Source organism: Phyllostomus discolor, chromosome 2 (genome assembly GCF_004126475.2).
Source record: "Phyllostomus discolor isolate MPI-MPIP mPhyDis1 chromosome 2, mPhyDis1.pri.v3, whole genome shotgun sequence".
Classification (NCBI taxonomy): Eukaryota; Metazoa; Chordata; class Mammalia; order Chiroptera; family Phyllostomidae; genus Phyllostomus; species Phyllostomus discolor.
This window is the reverse complement of record NC_040904.2, coordinates 8,579,165-8,593,693: the sequence shown is the minus strand read 5'-3', so window position 1 is coordinate 8,593,693 and position 14,529 is coordinate 8,579,165. Positions and strand designations below refer to the sequence as shown.

Below are 14,529 nucleotides of genomic sequence, written 5' to 3'. Positions count from 1 at the left end.
CACAGCAGCAGGACTAGCAGGCTCCCCCCCAGACCCAGACCAGTGCAGCGGGGCGTCTCAGACTTAGTGCCCCAGCCCTCCCAGCGATTTCCTTCTGAGGGGACCAAAGTTTTGCCACCTGAAGCTGCGTTTTGGGGATACTGATTTTAAGCTGTTTATTAAGAAACAAGACTCAGAGGGAGGCTTTTTTGCCCTCCCCACTTTTCCTGCTCAAGAGATTCAGAGAAACCTGCTTGAGGAAAAGGATATTAGGATGCTGCCTTAGTCTAGTTTGAATGAAATGTGGTAAATAAGGCCGCTTCAGAGACGTGCCTATTAGCTAGATACCCCGTGTCCCACAGTTTCTCAGTTGCCTCTCAAGGATTTTCCTGCCCTGTGTGTCCCTGCTGTTCAACTCCCAGTAATCACCCTTTTCATTTCTGAAATCTAATACTATGCCCCGGTCCACCCTCCTTTCTCCTTTGTCCAAAAAATGTCTTATATGCCCAGTGTTGCCTCACCGTCTTTGGAATTTTCATGGACTTATCATGCCTATGTGAATTCCCCATGCTCATGCCCATTAAACTTTGATTTTTCTCTTGTTAATCTGTCTGTTAATTTGGTTATTAGCCTAACCTATCAGAACTTAAAAGGTGGGAGCAAAAGTGTTCATAGCATCCTGGCTGGTGTAGCCCAGTGGATTGAGCATGGGCCTGTGAACCAAAGCATTAGTGGTTCAATTCCCAGTCAGGGCACATGCATGGGCCAGGTTCCCAGTAGTGAGGCGTGAGAGGTAACCACCCATTGATGTTTCATTCCCTCTCTTTCTCCCTCCCTTCTCCTCTCTCTAAAAATAAATAAAAAATATTTTTTTAAAAAAGTGTTCCTATTGTTTTAGACCCCACAACTTTAAAACCCCTTTTTGACAGACGTATATTCCTTCAGTGCTGGAGACCGGAAGTCTGAGATCAAGAGTCTCCAGACGGGATCAAGGTATCTCTTTGGCTCGTTGGATTCCCCCGCGTTGTCCTGTGGTCCTAATCTCGTGGCAAAATGACTCCCATCTGATTGGATTAGGGCCCATTCTAACAGCTTCATTTTAACCAAATCACCTCTGCAAAGACCCTCCTTTCAACTATAGTCACTGTCTGAGGTGCTAGGAGTCAGGGCTTCAACATATGGAATGGGGGGGGGGGGGCACGGTCACAGTAGTCATCACAGTCGTCAGTGGTGGTCCCGTCTGTTTCTGTAGCCTGCCACGCTTGCCGCGCTCGCCCCGTCCGGCCCAGTCACTTCTCACCAACAAAACTCTTCCTCTAATCGTCACCTTCTCTCTGCTCTTGTTCCCCACAAATCCGACCAGGACCCTAGTGATGTCCCCCCCACCCCCCCGCAAGATTCGCTCAATCCCCTGATTTTTCCATCACACATTAAGCTAAGTACTGCCAGGAAGAGACTCTCCAGACCACCCGAAAACAGGGAGATTATCCTGGATCTTCCAGGAGGGCCCAGCCTAGGAACTGGAGCCGTTAAAAGGGCCGAGCCCCCGCGCGCGCTCCTCCCAAGACCATCGGGGCAGCCAGGGGCGCCCCTTCTCGATTCCTTGCCTACGAAGGCAGTGGAGGAGGGGTTTTCACCAAGGAAAGGTTCGAAAGGCTGTGCAGGTCCCGCAGGGAAGGTGCGGAGAGGGAGGCACACCTACGCCTCTCCTAGCTCCGCGGACCCAGCCCCAGGCAACTACGTGGAGAAGCCCCTCGCCCACAGCCTTTTTCTCCCGGCCCTGATTAGCGTGCTAGGCTTCCCCAGGCCGCGGTCGCGGTTGGGGGCGCAGGGATCGGAACACGCCGGCAGGAGGCGCCAGCGGGCAGTACGCGAGGTCGGGGGCCCAGAAGTTAGTGCCTCCCGCGTGCCCCAAGCTCCGCCCAGGCACTGGCAGCGTGTCACCGGATTGGGCAGCAACCCCACGCCATGGGGGCGGGGCGAGCGTCGTCGCGTCCGGGTGACGTCTCCCGCGGGCGTCGGGCAGGGTCGGCCGTGTCGGCAGCAGTGTCCGCGCCTGCGGGTGGGAAATGGCGGAGTACTTGGCCTCCATCTTCGGCACCGAGAAAGACAAGTGAGTAAGACCCGCCCGCCGGGGCTCCGGGCTGGGGAGGCGGGTGGGCTCGGCAGCGGGCCCGGGCGGTGGCGGGCGGCCTGGGCGGGTGGGGGAGGGGCGCGTCGGTCTTTCCGGCCTCGGGAGCCGCGCGCCGCCGCCTCGTGGACGTTCGGGCGGGCGGGCCGGCTGTGGGAGCGCGGGCTGGCGGCGGCCTTCCGGCCCGGCGGCGCGGCCTTACCGCGCGGCGCTTCTCTGCGGCCCGCTGGGCCGGCGCGGCTGCCGGAAGCCGTCTCGAGTTGTCCTGAAGTTGTCAGTGTTAAACAATCCCCCCAACTTTCAGCCTCGAATGTGTCGGGAAAGCTCGAGTACACATCTCGCTGTGCTTATTGTCAGATAACGTAGGGTCCTAATTGTTGAGGTCTTAAAATGCTTGAAGACGCAGTTCCAAAATGAGAAAAAAGGGAGGTGTTTCCCCCCTTTTTAAGGTTGAATGCCTTCCCTAATCGTTAGGTTAAAAGTTAAAAATTCCGACTTTAAATGCCACCTTTGCACGTGTTGAAATTTAGACTAAAAATGTATTCAGACGTTCAGAGAATAATTCTTATTTTGAAAACCTAAAGACCAAACGTCTGGCTTAATCTATTCTTTTAATAAATAATTATTATTTGGGATTTTTCAAGACTATATAAAAGCCTTAATGTGAATGTATGATTTTAATGGTAAACCTCTAAGTTGGTCATAATACCACTTCTTCCAAACTGTTTAAACTGTTTCTATTTTCCAGGATACATCTTGTAAAAATGTCTTCTGTTACACATGATAGAATCTTCTGTGTTGTTTGGAAGAGGGGGGGTTATATTTTTTTCCTAAAAAAAAAACACAAGACAGAATCATCATCTGTCATAGTCACTTGGGTGTCAACCCAAATACAATCTCTGGAGACTCAGAGATGGATAAAATTTGGATCTTGTTCTCAAAGAGGGGGCGCATGCATGTAAAGGGTAATTAAAGAAAAAGGCATCAAAAAATGTTAAATGCCGTGGAAGAGATGTGCACCCTGAGTGCTTCCGGCTCACACAGGAGTACCGTGGGGAACTTGCCTTTAAATGTAATTGATTGAATGGACCGGCCCTGCTGGAAAAAGGTCTCCGTCGGTGCATGATAAGAACATGCACCGTTAATTTCCCTCTTTGGCCTATTATTAGTATGGGCCATGACTTCCGTCTGATGCTTTTTATTGCCTTGTTGTGTTTAAAAAAAAAAAAACAAAAAAAAAACTATCAGGTGGTGTCTTCATTGTTACTCTACAAAACTCTTACTACACGGTGTTATTGCAGTAACCACCTCTCCGAGCTGCCTTGTAAAAGCCATGGTTTTAATTCAGGAACCTTGGTTGATTAATCTAAGTTATTCCTGTTCCCATTTCAGAAAGACGGGGTGGGGTGGTTAAACTGGACATCCACAAATGAAAGCCATCTCTGGAAGGATGGGAACAAGGATTGTTCTCATTGTGGAATAGTTGGATGTTGGTGGTTTAGACAAGGTTTTTGCCTGTTCTGAGATTTTTTTTTTTTTTTTTTAATAAGCTCTTCGTTTTCAGGGGACTCTGAAGATAAAAGGTTGTATACTCAAGTTAGGTAATCGAAAGTAAGACCTACATGGTTAGTTTGCAAACATGTATAGTAGTGCGACCATTTTCCTCCCCTGGTAAGTTCAGACTTTCCCAACTTTATTGCTACCTAATAACAAATCAGTGGCTAGTCGGTCTTCGTGGTCCGTCAGTTCACTGAGGTCCTTCTGTCTTTACTCTGGGTTGGCTGTCTAAATATGGCACTTGCTAAAAAATTGAATCTACAGGGTAACCTCCTCGCCTCTGCAAATGTAAATTTGAGTGGGGCTCATCTAGTGAGGTCTCATGGTTGACCACAGATCTGCTAGGCCACATGACACTGCTACATCACTCTGGCTGGGTTGCTAGCTGGGTTTTGATCTGGGCCGTCCAGTATTTGACCAGCATTGAGGGAGGGCTTTGCAGTAGGGACAGAGGTGCAGGTTGAGTTCCCTGATAGTTTGTTTTTAATATGCTGAAACCAGAAGAAGTCTTTACTTCAGACCTGTTTGTGGAAATTTCCTGCTGGTCTGGTCTCATGGGAAGGGACCCTGGACTTTGTTTCCTGTTTTATTTAGATAATGATTGCATTGAATGAGCACTGTGCGTGACGCACACCTGCGTGACGCACCACCTGCGTGACCGCTGATTCTCGGAACAGTGCCCGGCTGGCGTGTTCCTCACTTTACGGGTGGGTCCCAAGACCCTGGGGGTGGTGTGGCTTGCCCGAGCCCAGGCAGCTAGTGGCAGGGTAGGATCTTGACCCTCACTGCACTGTGTCGGTGTCTGCAAGAGAAGTCATGATCGTGGAAGACTGAAGAACATAGTTTTCAGTTCAGTTTAGTTTTAGACTAATACTTCACTTATAAGAAAACAAAGCAAAAGAAGTCGAAAGTGGAGGGATTTGGATAAGGAGGAACTGGGCGTGAGTGCTCTTCATTGAAACAGTTCACAGAGGGGCAGATAGACACGAAGCTAGGGCGTCCTACGATGCTGCCAGGGAGGGGTATCTGCCGCCAGTCAAAAACCGATGTGCCTGTGTTTCTGCGAAGTCGTTTGATAGCATGTGTCATGGTGATGATATATTTTCATGTTTGGTGTCTTCCCAGCAAAATAATCCGTTCTTATTTTCCCTTACAGAGTCAACTGTTCATTTTATTTCAAAATTGGGGCATGTCGTCATGGAGACAGATGCTCTCGGTTGCACAATAAACCAACCTTTAGCCAGGTTTGTTTTTATTTTTTCTGTATTTTCTTTTTTCACATAAATTACCAGAACTTGATGTACTTTACAGAGCCGGTTAATACAGTCCGTATATAAGTGGGGCCTTTATTCGTCTGGCTGGTTGGTTTTCCACTCGTGCTCCTAATGAGTGTGTTCTTCCGCGCCAGTGAGGGCGAGGCCGGTGGGCCACTCCGGTGGAAGGCCTGGGAGCACCACTCACTGTTTTCACTGCCGAGAAACCTGTGGAAACGAAGTTCTCGTGTGTGCGTGCTGACAGTGACTGGTCCTTGCTACCCTGCCACCTTCCCGCCCCCTCACAGACACGGGCCCGGGGCAGCCGTGCCAGCCTCGCCTGAGCCTCTTCTGGGCGCGGGAGACGCAGAGTGGGCTTTCCGCTCCCGCTCTGCACGCCGTGGATGGGGGCAGAGCCACCCTCTGGGGGGATGGGGTGTCTGCCGGCAGACCCATCGTGCCCTGCGCTCGGGTCTCCGGTCTTGCAGGGTGTGCCCTCTCCCTCAGAGACCCCTAGTCAAGGAGCTAGCAAGTTACACCACGGCATGGAAACACTGAAGATGAAACTTAATGTTGGAAGATGGGCATTCGTATCAGTTATTTGTAGCCAGTCTGGTCAGTGACTTGAGAGATGCCTGTTACCTCGGGCTCAGGTCTGCTTTGATTTGGTTTAGTCAGGAATCATGGTTTTTTGATATTTTTGGTTAATTGAAAAAGAGGCGAGGGTTTGTACCCTGTAAGTGCTCCCTGATGTAATAAAGGGAGAAAGCACCTCTAACACTAACAGAAAACTTATGCCCGTGAGTGCTAGAACATTTGGAATTTGAAGAATTTTTACTGCAGTCTTTGTAGACTGAGGGCCGCTGAGCCCCTTCTGACCACCCGTGAAGTCTGAACGTGCAGCCCCTGAACTGCCGGGCAACCCTGGTGTCGGCCCCAGACGCTGCCCCGAGCTCACGCCTGTCTCTCCGCGTGTTCAGGTGTTCAGGGAAGGCGGCCAGTTGGTGCGGCAAAGAGACATCAGTGTTTTCTAATTGAAGCCCGTAGGAAACCCCACAGTTTAATTTGTTTTTCAAACAGGGGTGATGGCTTCCCTCCCCTCATTATTCCTGATTACCACGTGGTTGGTATAATAAAAATCTATGTTTGAATAGCTTTGAACATGTCTCAAATTTCAAAATATTGGAAAATTGGCTTTAAATTCTCTGTTCTAATTTTTAAGTGCTTTCATGTATAACTAAATCTCGCCACTAAACGAGTGGCCATAGATGGGGCAGTTCCTGAGCATCTTAAGTGTCCACTGAGTTCTTTGATTTTGGAGGGTGACTTACAGATGGATTAAGTGTGGGGCTGAAAGAGCGATTGCCCTGTTACAGTGTTCTTTTCCCAGAGACACCTGGTTTGTTTTCTCTCTGAATCATCGATTACCTGAAATGTTAATGTCAAGTCAATTTGAGCACTTAGGATCAAAACAAGGCAACGATGCCATTAAAGTTTGTGGGGTCGGTTGTATGTGCTAACTGGAACGTCTTGTTTTGATCTGGCTGGTTGATGTCAGGTCGTCTGGACCACCCCTGACTTTAATGGACCTGCATTGCCCCTTTAAATGACAGTTCTGTCACCAAACAGCCAGCACTGCCAGGTTGCCTGGGCGAAACCTAAAAGGCATTTATCTGTGAATAATCGGGCTCAGTATAGCTTTCTATCAGAGTGGTCACTGGTTAATTCCGGCTGGAAACACTGAGTCAGCGCCGGGACACATCCGAGGCCCGAGACGAGTTGACGCAGGGCAGTGCTCCACGGCTCGGGGAAGGTGCCGGGCTCTGAGCGGAGGGCCTGCGTGCAGCCTGCTGTGGGGAGTTCTCTGCGGTGCTTTTCCCAGCAGCAGCCGCAGACTTCCGCTGGGGGTGTTGGCACAACCCCTCCCCTCTAAAGGTAGCTAGGACTGGAACTGGTTGGTTCTGTGAGACCGCTTAAAGAACTGCTTTGGATACGTGTTGCTGAAACTGAACGTTTTTCTAAATCATGTTTTATTGGTTCAGCTTGTAAATACCTAGCATAATTCAGTGTGGGTTTCTTTTTACGCTTCTTACAGTGATGTGGACGTTAAGATTCGTGTAATATATTAGTCTACTAACTTAAACATGGTTTGTTTTTTCAGACAACTTGATTTTAAGAAGAACGGTACAATGTAAGGTTTCAAGTCTGCCTGATCCAGTTTAAAGCAGAAGGGCTAAAAGGATTTTTTTCCCTTAAAAGAAGGATCGGAAAAGAGCAAATGTTTTTAAACTATTGTATTATGTAAACAGAGGTCCTACCAAGAACATGTAAATCTGATAGGTGTCCGTGAGCGCTAGGGAAGCCACGTGCCGTGCCTGTTTCCCACGAGACCAGAGGACTGGGGAGGCTGCACGTAGTTGGATTGTGCCTTTGGTGGTTGGTTGGTTTGTGTTTAAGAATTTTGTATGGGGAATATGATTATAATGTACATTTTTCAACATCTTAGTGTCTCCCGCTTAAAGTATAGGAAAATGCGAATGTTCTATTTACCTTGCATTAAAACACAACGTGGGACTACTCAAAGTGACGATTACGTCTCTTCTTGGTTGCTGGCTGACTTGAGCTAGTCACTGCTCAAACTCTGTTTTCATAATATGATGGTTTGGGTGTTCTCTTACGAAGACAATTGTCTGACTTGTGGGAAGCAAAGAAGCGTTGAGCCATTTGCAAGCAAGTTGTCTCTTTGCAATTGTCTAATATATGCACAGCAGCCAGTAGAATTCCCCTTTTTATTTTTTTTTCCCCGCAGACCATCTTGATTCAAAACATCTATCGTAATCCCCAAAACAGTGCACAGACGGCTGACGGCTCACACTGTAAGTCCCACAGTTGGAGAAATTTTTTTAAAACAATGGTGTTAAAGAGCCCACTCTTAATTGAGACACAATGTTGGCTTCTGAGCTGCTGACATAGAGCTGTTGCAAACAGGACAAGGTGGCGGAAGTCCTTGGCGTGTACAGCAAGAACTTGATACTTGGCCGCGTTCAGGAGGCTGTCCTAGGGAAGGTCGCTGGCCGGGTCTCTTCCCTTGGTTGACATTTGTCAGCGAGGGGGGTCTGTCCGTGTGACATTTGAACATTGTCAGCCGGTCATTGGTCTTTACAGTGACTGAACCCCTGGCATGTATTAAGTTCTTTCTGTAAAGTTAATACTCTTAGGAATGTTTAGGAATCATTAAGGTAAGTTGCCCAATAAATGTGGGTTTTATTTCAACATTATGATTTTTTCTCTAGGAAATGGAGATTCCATGATATGTAATTATTGTATTTCTCTAATACAGTAATTATATCGTCGGTTCATATGGCACTTTTCTTTCTCAGTTGTCCATTAAAAGTTTTCCTAAGAATGTTTTGGTGCCAGCGTGCCGAGTTGCGTGCACGCTTACCTGGCTCGGAAGGTTGAAATGGAGAACGCTCTGCGAAGGGAAATACAATACCGGCATATCATGGGATCTCTGTGCGCGGCAGCGCTAGGGTGCTCCAGACTGCCGTCAGCTAAGAAGGCATCTCTGCCTCGGAAGAAATAACTTGCTTTTTTTCAGCACTGAGTCTTGACTGAAACGATCGCCTCAGGAAACCGGTTAAGTGTTTACATTTAATTTTCCATAATATAAAGTTGTTGCGTTTTGTATTTCAGACCATTGCCCTCTTGAACATTTACCGTAACCCTCAAAACTCTTCCCAGTCTGCTGACGGTTTGCGCTGTAAGTTCATACAAGTTCCTTCCCCGGTTCCCTGGGCTTGCGTGTCAGAGCTCAGCGTCCACTCCACCTGGCCTGCCGCTCTAGTGTCAAGGACCGCCTCCGCTGGAAGTGCTGGGGGCTTCTGTCCCGCCGCCCCCACGGAAGCCTTTGTCAGGGATCTGAGCCCCTGCCCTCTGACCTAAGCAGGAGAGTGACGGCCGCAGAGAGCGCCCTTTCCCGCTGACTGGGGCTGCCGCTCCCCCGTGCCGTCACCGCCCCCCGGGGGAGCAGCCGTGGCGTGAAACGTGGGGCTGAGTTCCTCCCTCTGAGAGCACCAGTCCTTGGAAGTTTCTCCCACTTAAAAAAATTATCCTGGAATTACTTTTCAGATTTTATTTATTAGCCTTTTTTCCCTTAAACTCCATTCTGGAGCTCATGTTTTAATTGTGAGAACACTGCTCTGAGAATGTTGCCCTCAGCACCAGCCCTATGCTCATTCAGTCTTTAGCCAGAGTACTTTGTGTAGCTGTCTCCACCTTCAGGAATTGATTCACTGCATTCGGAAAATATGGGGTGCTTGGTGGGGAAATCGATCTAAACTGGGCATTTAGTAGATACTATCTATTTCTTCTTGTATTGGTAAACATTTAAATTATGAACATTGTATTTACTGAGGGGTGGGGAACGAGATACTAGTATCATTGGGTAGCTCAAAAAACGAAAATCGAAATAAAACTGTCAAGCTGTAGAGCCAACATAGTCATTTGTGGGTAAATTGGGATGAACATTCTGGACTTCTGTCACAACCAAGGGGTTTGAGCCACAGGGCGGTGCTTCTCATTCACCAGTTGGTTTGAAAGCTGTAAACCTGAACAGGACACGCTGTCGGAGGCGACCGGGTAGCACAGACCCAGATCCAGTGCAGCCTGGGCCCAGAGCCCCCTGTTTACGGTGGCCCGCACTCCGGGGAGGCCCCAGCGGCCACCACCTCCTCTGCCTGCCCCACTCGGGCCGTCTCCGCTAACACGCAGGAGCGCCTGGGTCTGCAGGGCGGGCTTTCCTGCCCAGACACTAAATGTCTCCAGCTGCCAATGCCGACCTGCTCGTGGAGAAGTCTTTCCCCAGATCCAGTGGTGACAGGGTTGACTTGGTGGCCCTTGGATTAAAGTACCTGGTTTTTGTTGGGTTCCTCTGTTTTTTAAGGAGTAAGGTCGATTAGATGGAGGAAAATGTTTATATGTGGACTTAATTAAAATTAAACAAATGAAAAGTAGGTAACGGAGTAACAACAGTTCATAACTCTTCGCCCTGCTTGTCTCCTGGGGACTGGGGGTTCTTCATTGGCAGCAGAACGGTGCGTTAGTTTCCTCGGTGTCTGTCTCTGGGGCTCGTAGTGCTCTTGTCCTGTGTGTGCTACCAAATAAGTTCAGCTGTACAAACCAAATGTGATTCTCACTGTAGTTTAAAAAGAAAGTCAATTTAAGTTGATAAACCTGAAATATTTGGCATCAGACCCTTCCAATAAAATTTCAACCATTTGGGATCATCAGTTTTCCTGAAAGTAATGATTCTTTTGAATATATCCTTTCATTCATTCATAGAAACATGAGTTTTCTGTGCTTGTGTTAAACTTAATCATGAATCCCAGTTTAAGAATGTTTCTGTAAGAAAACTGGGTTTTTTTCAAATTATATTACTTAAAGTATATTGAGTTGTGTAAATTATATTTTAGCTGGTTAGTTTTAATTGCTCACCTCTGCTTTTCAATTCACTCAGAAATGTTAAGGATAGGGGATAAAATATGCCCACTTGCAAGCATTTCCAAATACACCTGCCCAGAAGCTGACGGAACAGAACATTCCGTGTTCTGTAGAACGGAACAGGAATGCGCCCGCACGGCTGGTGTTAGACCCTTCACCAGACCGCTCAGGCCTTGAGCGTGCAGACGCTTGTTTCTTCTGCTCTCCCCCCTCCATGTGGGGAGGGCGGGAGTTTAGCCACCGGGACCTGCCCTTCGGAGTGGGCTCGTCTGCTGAACTCCGGTTAGAGCGTGGCCTCTGCTCGGGGAGGAGACGTGTTCCTGACGGCCTTCCCGGGGGACGGGCGGTCAGGGGTAGCTGCTGCCATGTTCAGTGGGTTTGGGTTCTGAGGCGAGCTGGGTTCCATACATGCAAAAACAGCTGACATGCAGGGAGGTTAAGTGTTAGGAGGCAAACTGAAGTCACTCACAGAATCAAAAGATTAAAGCTCTTGTCCTTAAAGGTAAAAAGGTTTTCAAGGCGGAATTGCCGAAAGGCAGTGGCCAGGACGGAGAGCCCTGCACGGCAGCTCAGGGTCCCTCAGTGAGTCTCGCCAGCGGCCCAGCCCAGGCGCCTCCCGGCCTCCCGGCCCGGCTGTCGGGGAGTCAGCGTGTCGCCACGCCAGCTCTGGGACTTCCCGGGTCTAGGCTAGAAGAACACTAAAATTGGGTAAAGGAGATGATCATGGAGATAGAATTTAAATCTGCAAAACCCACCCACAGAGTGGACATGATTTCACTTAATGCCTGTGAGTTACAGAGAAGAAAAAATGAGGAAAATAGAAACTAAAAATGCTTTCTTCAACAAAGTATTGTGACTTTCCCTTTACCCAAAGGGCATTCGGAGTACTGTAAATGACTTGGTAACTGTTCTGCTGGGTGCTCACGGTCACGTGGGCTCCAGTTGCAGTAGGAAGAATTTCAGAGCGTTCCATGTGTCTGATAACCTGTGAAGAGAAATGAGTCAGGAACATAAGCTTTTAATCATTTACCCTGATTCATTTCAGCTTTCATTTTAGCCTAATAAAGGGGGGAAATGTGATTACTTGGCCTCTAGTTTTTAAATCTTAAAGTTTTTCAAAAAGTTTTTGAGAGTAACGTCCTCATACTTTCTGAAAATGCCCACGATGCGGAGTAAAACGTGTGGTTTTAATGGCCAGCGCGGGGACTGTCGTGGGCGTTGGGAGGTCTCACGGCGCTGTGGCGTTTGTGGCAGCCGGCTGTGTGGCGCGGTCCCACTGGCGCCCCAGTAGAGCGCGGCCCTGCCGGGCTCTCTGGGCGGCCCCGTGTGTCACTGTGGCAGGCTGATGTGAGCACAAGCGTCCCTCGGGCCGTCCCCGCTCTAACCAGCAAGGTGTCTGTTGTCCGCAGGTGCCGTGAGTGATGTGGAGATGCAGGAACACTATGATGAGTTTTTTGAGGTGAGATACTGGCTGTTGGCATCGGTCTGGAGGGAATTCAAACTCGCCTCCGTTAACTGAAAATACTTGCAATGAGTTGTGTTCGGTCAGCCCGCCGCCTTGAGCGCGTGGTGACCGGCCAACACCGTTGTCCCCGCAGGAGGTTTTCACGGAGATGGAGGAGAAGTACGGGGAGGTGGAGGAGATGAACGTCTGCGACAACCTCGGGGACCACCTCGTTGGCAACGTGTATGTGAAGGTAGGCGGGGGGCGACGTGCGGGGCGCGCCTCTCGGGGCTACGCCTGGCTGTTCCGCCGTGGGCTCGGGTTCTGAGCGCTCGGGGCTGTGCGGGGGTGCATGCCGTGCAGGCGCCGCCCCTGAGTGCGGGAGGGACGGCGGGCTGCCATCCGTTCAGTGGCGAGCCCCTCCGGAGCTGTTCAGGGCTGTTTGAGTGGGGAGGGGTGGGTTGGTATGTCTGGTTTGTTGTTTTTTTTTGTTTTTGGTTTTTTTTTTTTTTTTTCGTTTTAATGAAACTTCAGTTGCCTACAGAAATCATTATATTTGCTCATTTAACCAACTGAATTGGAAAACCAAGACCACATATTTGGCATGCTCTTGAACCATCACAAGGTTAAGTAATCTCATAAATAGAAGGTTGTGTGCTACGTTACCTTAGCTGCTTTACCTGCGTGAGCACACAACAAGCGCTTGAATCCCTCTTTGAAAATGTGTCGCTGAAGTGTGGCAGCGAGCGTTTCTGCTTGGTCTTCTCAGTTCCGCCGTGAAGAAGACGCAGAGAAGGCTGTGATTGACTTGAACAACCGCTGGTTCAACGGGCAGCCCATCCACGCCGAGCTCTCCCCGGTGACCGACTTCCGGGAAGCCTGCTGCCGCCAGTATGAGATGGGGTAGGTGTGGGCGCCCGCCCGCTGGGGAGAGGGAGGGTGGGCGGGCGCACACGGTGTGCACGTGCTTAGTGACGGTCTCCGGTCCCCTCCCCCAGAGAGTGTACACGAGGCGGCTTCTGCAACTTCATGCATCTGAAGCCCATTTCCAGAGAGCTGCGGCGGGAGCTGTACGGGCGCCGGCGCAAGAAGTGAGTGTGCGCGGGGGGGCCCTGTGCCGCTCGGCTTCGGGGTTTGTGTGTGGGTGGCGGGTTTTTTTTTTTTTTTTTTTTAATAAAGTAAAGCTAGGTTAAATGTCATTTCTTTTCCACGTCTCAGAACGCAGTGCACACTTTAAAATTTGAAGAGGGCTCTGCGTGTGCACCCCTGTTTGGGGTCGAGCCTCAGCGACTGAGGAAGCAGTCGGTGGGAAACGACCGAAATCCTAGCCCGCGTGCAGCCTTCTCTCGGACGGCCATCCCGGCCTTCTGTGCGCCCCGCACGTGTCTGCTGGGCGGCAGAATCGAGCACAGTCCTGTTAGCCTGGTCCTAGTCTGTAAGCGCAGACGGTCACGTCACAGCGTAGAGAACCCAAGATGTCAGAGGGCACACAGAGTCGCTGTCCCTGCACTGACTGAGGTTTTGCCCGTCCCGTTAAACCCGTGTTAGGGGATGCAGGTGCCGTCCGTGACTCTGTCCTCTTGTCAGCAAAAGTGAGCATGGGCGAAAGGGAGCCCCGCCCCCCGGCTCCCCCCCCCCCCCCCCAAGAGAGAGATCCTCAGGGACACTGGGCCCCTCGGTTCCGACATGCCCTTTCCCCCACACACCTCAACACCCGAAGTTAGGACTCACAGGTGGGGCTTGCAGTCAGGGGGATGGCGTTCTTCTTGTTTAGTAACGTCTTCAATTTGATAGCGTACGGTGTTTGGAAGTGTCGGCCACTGTGGCTTTATGTTGCGTGTTTGGATGCCAAGGTTTTGTTTCTTTTCCTTGGTTGCAGGCATCGATCGAGGTCCCGGTCCCGGGAGCGTCGTTCTCGGTCTAGAGACCGTGGTCGCGGCGGAGGCGGTGGAGGCGGCGGGGGACGGGAGCGGGACAGGAGGCGGTCGAGAGATCGGGAGCGATCCGGGCGATTCTGAGCCAGGCCATTTTTACCGTATGTCTGCTAGGAAGTGCTGTAGTTGATTGACCAGCCCAGTTCATAACGGGAATTTTTTTAAAAAAAAACAATTAAAAAAAACAAAGATGGGTTTCTGAATAAAATTTGTAGTGATACAGTATTCTTGGTTGAACTTTTTCTTGTGGGAAGTCCACTTTGAGTCTCCCTTCCTTTGCACACCTACTCATCACCAGCCCTGAAGTGGAGATTCATGTCCGTCGATCGCTTTGGGTAGACATGGGGGGAGGTAAACTTAGGTTCTAAAATAAAACACCTACCGATGGAGATAAACGTCACATAGGAAAAAGTCGAGTCTCTTTCTTGGCAGCTCCACATTAACGGACGATCCGGAACTTCTCTTCTGAGGCGGGCAGACTGGTGGGGGAAGCCTGTGAGGTCCTTTGCTCACTAGCTAGTGAGTAGGTGTGTGGGTGTAACTCTCTGAGGACTACACGGGCGTTTGCAGGGAGGCTAGTCTCGGGTGAAATGCAGTCAGCGTTACCTTTTTCTTCGTCATTCGTGAGTTTCCTGGGGTTGCTTTGAGAGCCCCCATGCGCCCCTGAAGCGTGGGCGTGCACGAAATGTGGGGCGCGCGCATCTGTGTCCTCACACTGCCGGGTTCGGG

General features: G+C 50.0%; 1 protein-coding gene across 3 annotated transcripts; it reads left to right on the top strand.

The window, feature by feature from the left end:
- Window positions 1-1,940: 1,940 nt before the first annotated feature.
- On the top strand, window positions 1,941-14,025 carry U2AF1 (U2 small nuclear RNA auxiliary factor 1). 3 transcript variants are annotated; one of them, XM_028504907.2, is made up of 8 exons: window positions 1,941-2,092; window positions 4,824-4,911; window positions 8,617-8,683; window positions 11,832-11,881; window positions 12,021-12,119; window positions 12,636-12,769; window positions 12,865-12,957; window positions 13,746-14,025. In XM_028504907.2, exons 1-8 carry the CDS (start codon window positions 2,049-2,051, stop codon window positions 13,882-13,884), a joined length of 714 nt encoding a protein of 237 aa, XP_028360708.1. In that variant the 5' UTR covers window positions 1,941-2,048; the 3' UTR covers window positions 13,885-14,025. The 3 variants fall into 3 exon arrangements, with proteins under 3 accessions (XP_028360708.1, XP_028360709.1, XP_035873372.1); XM_028504908.2 differs by lacking the exon at window positions 8,617-8,683 and adding an exon at window positions 7,730-7,796; XM_036017479.1 differs by lacking the exons at window positions 1,941-2,092; window positions 4,824-4,911 and adding an exon at window positions 7,730-7,796.
- The last annotated feature ends 504 nt before the right edge of the window (window positions 14,026-14,529 follow it).